Source organism: Micrasema longulum, unplaced genomic scaffold, assembly GCF_059751315.1.
Source record: "Micrasema longulum isolate JH-2025_06_02 unplaced genomic scaffold, ASM5975131v1 h1tg000883l, whole genome shotgun sequence".
NCBI classification, from domain to species: domain Eukaryota; kingdom Metazoa; phylum Arthropoda; class Insecta; order Trichoptera; family Brachycentridae; genus Micrasema; species Micrasema longulum.
This window is the reverse complement of record NW_028278075.1, coordinates 119,761-129,211: the sequence shown is the minus strand read 5'-3', so window position 1 is coordinate 129,211 and position 9,451 is coordinate 119,761. Positions and strand designations below refer to the sequence as shown.

At 31.4% G+C, this 9,451-nt stretch overlaps 1 protein-coding gene across 1 annotated transcript; it reads left to right on the top strand.

Annotated features, from left to right (window-relative positions):
• The first annotated feature begins 844 nt into the window (after positions 1-844).
• LOC148278411 (uncharacterized) lies at positions 845-4,958 on the top strand. Its single transcript, XM_088231419.1, has 2 exons — positions 845-917; positions 3,499-4,958. Exon 2 carries the CDS (start codon positions 3,510-3,512, stop codon positions 4,890-4,892), a length of 1,383 nt encoding a protein of 460 aa, XP_088087545.1. The 5' UTR covers positions 845-917; positions 3,499-3,509; the 3' UTR covers positions 4,893-4,958.
• The last annotated feature ends 4,493 nt before the right edge of the window (positions 4,959-9,451 follow it).

Genomic DNA, 9,451 nt, shown 5'->3' with positions numbered 1-9,451 from the left:
AAATCGTAAATCACAAATGACGTTTTACAAGAGAATTAGTAAAAGATGTTGTATTTTTGTCCAGTAAAAATCCAAATAAACACTGATATTTAAAAAAAGGGAACAAACTATTTTAAATGTTTTGCCGGGTTTTGTAAAAGCGCAGATAGGATATATGTTTCGGAAACGACGTTAAGTAATATATCGTATGAATGACAGACCACATTTTACATTGACGTTTATGGAAAACAATTACTAAACTACATGTGTAACATTTGATAATTATTTGATACTTGGAAACGATGTAAATAATCGGCTTCCGTGATAAAATGATCAAGATACTTGACTTACAACCGGAAGGTTTCGGGTTCGATTCCCGATGAGAACACAAAAAAATAAAATTAAACCTGGGTGTTTGTGACGAAATCCACCACTCTTATTGGGCCCCCTGGCCTGTTGTGGTGCAAAAAAATCTTTTAAAAAAAAAAAACAAATTCATGCAATATCTCGCAGCATTCGCATATAAAATCAGATAAAATCAAGTCAAAAATATTTTGTCTTTCTTTTAGAACTTAATATTTTTATTTAAAACACTCTTGCGGCCACTTATCATGCGTTATGAAAAAAACACATGGGATATTCATTAATTTATGTAGCTCATAGGCTTCTGATAATTTCGCAACCAACACATCTCTCGCTTGATCCACATTTTGGAGTTATTATTGTTTCTGCAACCAAAACTTACACGATTTTGGGCTTTTAGCCACAGGCGGGGGCTTAAAACACCTCGTATGGTCACGAATTATAATTCAGATTAGTATAAAAAGATTGCTGTATCTTGGACCAGGCATCGAGATCATCTTTCGCTCTTGTGAAGCAAACAAGTGCATCGAGTGTTATAATAAGTGATCCTTTCGTGTTCAATATAAATTTATTTTGTAAGTTAATTTATTCGAAAAAAAAATCATTCAAGTGAGTGATATTACAGTGACTTGGAATTAAGTTATTTAAAATGAGAGTGTTTTTTATCAAAAAAAATACATTAAAAAAAATATATATATTTAGGTCAACTTATATATATATTTTTCTTATTTAAAATCACAGTTTAAATTGAGGTCCGGTGAGGCAAGGGTAACTAAAAAGCAAGAGAAATCAAACCTGGTCGAAAATCTATAGAACTAAGTCGGTCAGACTATGTTACTATTCAGATCAAAAATATGTTACAATTGGGTTCCATTTTTTTTAATGATAAATAATTTTTGAGAGTTTTTATTATTATTTTTTTATTAAATTTTTTCGTTGTTTTACAGTTTACATAAGAATATTAAAAAATAAAGGATAATTAAGTAGAAATAAAAAATATCTTAACCGTAAAAATAGTAAACGAAAAATCTCTCAAAGGCATGGCCTGTTCGTGGGTTACAGGAAATGTTCATGAATTTTTGCTCCTATAATAAATAGACAGTTTAAATATTTTTGTGTAACATAAAGAGAAAATATTCAGTAAAAGATTCTAAGGTATTTTTTTTTTATTAATTAAAAAAGGAAATTAAAAATCTAAAAAAACATAAAAATATTCCTTATTATTAAAGGGCAACAAAATAAATCATAGAAAAAAAGAGTTCATATCTTTAGTTTGAATCGAAGATAGTGCGTGTTTTTTAAAGTTAGGAATTTTTTTTAAAGTTTAGGATCAATAAAATATAATCAGAAAAAGAGGAATTAATTTTTTTGTTTGAGACTCTTGCCCCGAATTATGACGAAAGCCCCTTTTCTTGCTTATTTGAATCATTGGAGGCACACATTTCATTGGCGGTTACTATGGTTATTTATTTTAAGGGCGATAATATATACATAAAGAGATAATCTGGTGTGATATTATTATCCCGGGTAACGGGACAAGAGGAACAGCCGAGCTGATTTTTAAGTTTTTATTAATAAAACGATTTTTTTATGTTTTTCAATAATAACAAATGTTCCTTTTTAAAATTTGTTTTTGTGGTAAACTAAGAAAATAATTAGCCCAACTCCAAAAACAGAGCGTTCAATTTGATTTAACAAAAAAGTATGCCACTCTTACCCCACTTGACCTTAATTTAGTCGGACTTTTCTTTATAAAAACGTATTCTCGTATTTTCTCCCTGGAATATTGCGCTAGAGAAATGATTTTTAAAGAAATTTTGGATATTTATTATTAGCGTGTCCATCTAATTTGCTTTTTTGATAAATTGTTTGTCATGGTAGTACCATCCGAAAACTCAAAAAAACGCCTAGTTTTAGTGGCATCTTCGGACGTATGATATACAAGTTTGAAAAGCAGTTTTGAAAAATGGAAAAGATGCCAACACAGAAAATTTCATTCAGAGACTTTTTCTCAAAAAAAGGTTCAGTTTTTGGATGCGGAAAACGATAATAAGTCCAACGTGCTGTTGTCTTTTTCGCACAATATCGGGGAGGCTTCTACGAGAGAGTAACAGAAGCACTATGTTCACGTATTGACCAAATATCTCTGGCACTAAATGTTCTCTTAATGTTCCTAGATTATATATTTTAGTTAAAAGTTCATGTCTGACTCGCACGAAATTAAATTCTGCATGTTAGGTCAAAACTTTTGTAGCTTGTGTAACGAAGCTGATTATTTTATGCGTGTCAGTACAATTTAAAAAAAATGAGATACAAAAAAAATCTTGAAAAAACCTTTAAGAAAAAAAAAATTGAATACCGATCTGGTCAAAAATTTACAAAAAATCATTACTCGAAAATTACGCAAAATCACGGAACATACATGGGATGATTCGAATACTACTCAATATAAGGTACCTACATTTTACCTTTGGACGTCACTTCACCGGCCATTCTGTATATAAATAGGTTTAATTAGTTTGAGGGCTCTAAATATTCGATACCCACGTACACAATAACATATGTTTAATGGCAAAGATTGCCTTTGCCAAAGCAAAGCTTTGTTTAATGGCAAAGGCAATAGTCTTCGTTCTATCATATGTTTTAATTTATTTTAAAAATTTGAATTCGATTTATCTCGTGAGGTTAGTAGTTATCGCGTGCTTCCGAATGTTGATTTAATGTTTAATTTTTTTTTTTTTTTATTCTTATTTTTTATTTATTTATTTACACTCTTTATCAAAATACAATTCCATGTTCACTTTGCCCAGCTAACAAAGGTACATACCCCGTTCCAAGCTAGGCAATTGCATTTTAATATATTATAATAGTTAACAGATTAATATAGAGCACAGACAAACAAAATATAAACTATTCGTATACACATTTTGATACATATACATACAGACATACACATATATACACATATGTATATATTTACACATGTACATTTATAATCTAGTTAGTATTCATATAAATGTAAAAAAGTTTCACAAAAATGCCGATAGATTTTATTGAAATATTTTTTTTGCTTATGAATATTAAATGTAAGGTACCCAGTTCCAACAGAAAAGTCAAGCAAGTAAATATATTTCTCAAATTTTGTAATTTTTTTAGGTAAGATCACTATGTTTAAGTGGAGCTTTGTTTGTCTTTGCGCCCTTACCATTGTGGGGGCCCAAAATGGTTACTCCCGTGACAATCCCAGCAACCAGCTGGGATATGATGGCTCCGCGTCTGGTCAAGGCTACAACTACAACGAAGAAGATAGCTCCAACGGTGGAGAGATCCCCGGAGAGGCTGGCCGTGACTACCCCGTGTACTCCGAGGTACCTCAAACCTCCTTCAGCTGCGAGAACCAGCAGTATCCAGGCTACTACGCCGATCCCGAAGCTCAGTGCCAGGCTTTCTACATCTGCCAGAGAGGAGGAAAATCCGATTCCTTCCTTTGCCCTAACGGATCTATTTTCAACCAAGAGTACCTTGTATGTGACTGGTGGTACAATGTAGACTGCAGCAGAGCTGAATCTCTCTACGGTGTCAACGAACAGGTCGTGAGGGCTATGGAAGAAGCTGATGCTCGTTCGGCTCAACAAGGATACAGTTATGAATCTCAAGCTTTGAGCCCTGACGCAGCATATGGAGCTCCATTAAAAAAAGGAAACGGGAATGGATACAAAAATGGCAATGGAAATGGATATCGTAGCAATGGAAACGGAAACGGAAACGGTAAAAGCAACGGAAATTACAATGGAAATGGATCAAATGGCCGCAACGGACTCAGTTCTCAATATGGCGCTCCAGCTCTAAACGGATTCTCATCCTCTGGATCAGGAAGTTCAAATGGATTCAACTCTAATGGAAATGGCAACGGTTACTCTAATGGCAATGGAAATGGTAACGGATACTCCAACGGAAATGGAAATGGTTACGCATCTAATGGAAAAGGAAATGGCTACTCTAATGGTAATGGTAATTCAAATGGAAATGGGTACTCTAATGGAAATGGGTACGCCAAAAAAAACGGTAATGGTAATGGACACAGTAACGGAAACGGCCATGGCAATGGAAACGGATTCAGCGCAACTAGTGCTTTCGGAGGACCTTCTGCTTTCGCACAACTGAATGGAAACGGAAATGGTAATGGAAACGGAAACGCTCTCGCCAAGTCATACTTACCACCTGGTGCTAATGAAAATGGAAACGGATTTGGAAATGGCTTCGGAAACGGAAATGGCAATGATCTTTCTGCTTTCAAAAATGGTTTGGGAAACGGACCTACCCTATCAGGACGTTCTTACCTGCCTCCCCAGCAAAATGGATCAGGGACTGGTAACGGCAATGCTCTGAGTGCAGAATATGGTGCACCGGGTCAAAATGGCGCTTACAATACAAAAAACGGAGGTCAGAACGGAGTAAACGGATACAATGGAGAACCTAGTTCTGAATATGGCACACCTTTCTCTGGAAAAGGTTCAGAAAGGTCATACCTTCCTCCGTCTAAGAAGTAATACAATGATTTACTCGTGCTATATTTTTATTTCAAAGTTGATACCACCTTTAATGTTTTTATTAGTTTTTTTCCACACTCAAACCTTATTGGATATTATATCATCCAATAAAGTTGAATGATTATTTTATTAAAAGCTCAATCTTTTCAATAAAGTTGAATGATGATTTTATTAAAGGCTCAATCTTTTTTTTAATAAGGATTATTTTTAATTTGGATTTAAAAATTTGACTGGTTCGTACATAGACTTGAGATATCAAATCAATTTGCTTAAAAAATGTATTTATTTTGTATTTATGAATGGTGAATTTATTTAATTTATTTATTAACTTAAGGCTTTATATTGTAATTTTTTGACATCGACAAGAACAAAATAAGAATAAATGCGTTGTTCTCATTGTTTATATATCATGTTATTTTGGTATTTAAAAGTATGTTTTTTTTTAAATAAAGAAATATCTGAAAAAAAAACTCTTTTAATCAATAACAATTGATAGCGGAGATGAAGAACGGTTTAGGAAAGAAATATGGAAGTCTAGACATTAAGGAGGATGACCTGTCATTGGCTGGCTTTAGTGGCTTCTTTAAACACAGAGTAACATTTACCATTTTTCCTATGTTTGAACATCCATATTTCTGAAATACTTCTATCTGTTAATTTAAGTGAAGAAAAAGAGATGCAATCTTTATTGTTGTGAAGATATCTATCTGATTCAATTAACTCACATAATAGGCAACGCTTGACAAGAATATTCCTATTTTATATTTATTCTTGGAATTGTTGGTTTATTTACAATATTTATTTGAACATTTTAAATAATTTAAATGATAAACAGTTTTGAGTTTATCCAAATGTTTGTAGACGAAGGATTTCATCTCACCACCTAAGAAATTATTAAGATTAACAAATAACAACAGAGTTGGAGAACATTTTAGAGAAGGGACTGTTTTACTTCTTTATAATCAACAGATGGAAGCACTGAAGACATATGTTTATTCAAACATAAGCAAAATGGTGATTGTTACACAGCGTGTTAAGTCGCCAATGACATATTACAAGCCCCGTAAATGCCTAGACTTCCATATAACCCTATCTGAAATTTTCTCCATCTCTGTTGTTATTTGTTAATCTTAATAAAATCCTATATTTTGTCTTCAAACATTTAGACAAACTCAAAATATTATGACTTATTCATTTTAATGATTTTAAAATATTCAAATTATTTCATAATCTAGTACTTAGAAAATTTTCTTAGAGTACCTCATTAAGAGACACAAGTACCAGAGCCCGTATTCTGTCACAATTTCGTTTCGTTAGCTCGTTCGTTTTCACTCTAACGCAATCAAATCGTAATTCGCTCTCGTTCCCGCTCATCCGATACGAATAAATTTACGAAACGAATTACTTACAGAAAAAGCCCCTGAACTGAGCCTCAAGTCCTGTGTTGAATTGAGCCGAATTATATACTACAGTAGTAAAGTATTCACAAGAATAAAATTAAAGAATTGCAAAAATAGCATTAAAAATATAACAAACAGCACATCAATATGAAAAGATCAAAGTCGTATATTTTGTTTACATGATACAATTAATTCGGGTATTTTTCATTATTTTTCAAGGGGTTTCCAACTCAAATTTCTCACCCCTGCAAAATAATGACATACTTAATTAAAAGTCTGTCTTATATTATTTATTGTTTCAGCATTTACTTTGTGGAAATACATTTTGAATTTATTTAAAATAAAACACTTTGTAAATTTACCACACAAGAGTTTAATACATTAAAACACGACTAGTTTCGGGGAATCAGTATTACCCATTCTCAGGTGTAAATATAAACGTAGTTTAGTGTTTTAATGTATTAAACTCTTCTGTGTAATATTTAAATAAATTTGAAGTCTGTCTCATTAACATAATAAAAATTCCTCTTATAATATTTGAGTCTTCTATTTCTATCTGGCCGTCATATGGGGATAGCGGGTTTTGGAAATAGACGACTCATTTGACAAAACCCATCAATCACAATGTTTGATATTCAATATTGCTAAAATACGATCTGAAATACACCTTATACTTCTTTCTCAAAACATATTAATGCAAACCAAGTGTAAACTTCTAAAAAACAACATCAGTCTGACGATGACGCGAGAGCAATGACACCGGTTATTGGTCCATCAAAATAAGTAGATTGATAAATAATTGTCAACCTGTCATAAATAAGTATGCATTTTTTGTTATTTTATTAGTAATAAGAAAATACAAATCATTATTATCATACCCCCTACCTGCATTTGATGGTAATAAAGGCACTGCAATACTGTAACCCCAATTACAGCGAATTTTGATAATATTTTACATAAATATAAGGTGGTAAGTCTAACGCTTCGGAAGCCACCTTTAAATAAAATATTTGACATCGTTCCTGTCAGGGTTAAAAAACGAAATTTCTAGCATGTCAGGCAAACTTTACCACTAGACGAACTTATCCCCTCTAAATTTCCCTTGGAAGGATTTCTATTATCATAGTAGCCATCGAGTTAACAATTTGTTTGGAGTTATGGTGCTATTTCACACAGAATTTTATCTGTATGCGGAATAAAGTTTTGTGTGTGAAATGCGGTATATGCTTATATTAGGAATAATGAATAGTGATGATATAGTATAATATCTTTAGTTCCTAAGACGAAGAAAAAAAATTACTATTATTAAAGTAATTTTAAAGAAACCCTGAAAATTCAATACTGAAAGTCTACATAAAATATTAAAGGTTCATGCAGTAGACACTCTTTATAAAATAAATTCTATTTTACAAATTTATAAAAAAGAAAAAATAAAAGAATTTTTTTTTTTTTTTTTTATTAAATTGAAAATATATTATACATAATTATATACAATATTCTCAAGGAGTTTTTTTAAAAAACTCATTTAGGGACAAACAGATTTATTTAAAGACGTTTTTATATTTTAAACTATTATATTATTTACAAAAGCAGAAAAATTAAAATTATGATATACTTCAAATTAAAAAGGGTATGAAAAATACTTAAAAATAACAAAATAAACATAACACTAGGCAAGGAAATAAATTCAAAATGATGTTTACATTATGCGATCTGGGAAAGAAAATTTAAAAAATATAAAAAGTTTAAAAATTACATTTATGTATGTATACAAACTGAACTAGTACAAAATAAAATTATCGTTTTTAATTAACAAAATATGCGCACACCCAATACAGGTTATTTTTTTTTATCAAAAACGTATTAAAATTACGTATACAAGCTAAAAAAGTGTAAAAAACCACAATTAACATTTCAATAGTATTAAAAATTACATATACAAGCAAAAACGGTAAAATATTAAAAGTTATATCTTTAAGATGCGCATTCTCTGGATAAACTAACATTATTTATTCAAAGTACTTCTGGAAAAAATAATTCTTCAATTCCCACGTCCTGTTTCTATATTTTGAAATAGGTACTTTAAATTTTTGTGGCAATTTATTAAACTCCTTGAAACCTATGTATTGTAAAAATCTAGTAACAAACTTTGTAGACTTCACAGATCCAATATAAATATTATTTTTTGATCGACTACTGTACTGATGGATGTCTCTAATGAAAGCGGGCTTTATGTTACTGTGCATCGAGTCGAGAGTAGTATTAACGATAGTGTCAGTTATCTCGAAATAGGAAAGCATGCTAAAAAGCATGATTTTTGTTTCAAAATAAATGTCCCTTACATGAGTTTCATACGGTAGGTGAAACACATTTCTGATCGCTCTATTTTGAATAATCTGCACCTCAGAAATTTTTCTCTTAGTTGCAAAACCCCAAACACAGCATAGGTATAATAAATGTGAATGGACCATAGAAAAATAGATTGCTCGAAGCAGCGAAACTGGAAGCATTCTCTGAAATCTGTACAGTATTCCAGCTACAGGGACAATCTTTCCCTTCACGTTCTCAATATGTTCATTCCAAGTAAGCTGCGAGTCCACTAACAGTCCCAAGTACTTAGTGCTATTTTTTTCTCCAGACGATCATCACCAATAAAGACATCAATAGATTCATTGCTTTTGTTTTCAAATGGAAGGTAGTGAGTCTTTTTTGCATTCAAGCTCAATTTATTTAAACGCAGCCATTCCGCCAGATGTAAGACGTCACTTTCAACCGTCTTCTGTAAATCTTGTTTGTTTTTATTGTGGTAAAAAATAGTCGTATCATCTGCATAAAGCTGTATTCCTCCTTTGATGCCCCATTTTGTCACATCGTTGATGTATATAAGAAATAGCAATTTAAAATGAATAAGTCACTTTGATACCAACATGATATTAAAATTCCTAAATTCCATACAAGTCATGGTCAAAATAGCTTTGTTTTCAAAGGTGTAAAAAATTATAATATTCTTCCCCATAAACTAAAAACAAGTAAAAATAATATATCAATGAATAAATTTAAAGATAATCCAAAGAATTTTTTTGGACACGTGTAAAAACAACATTAAATTTTGATAAGTACGAATGCATAATTGTTTTATGTTTTTTCTTTGTGTATCCT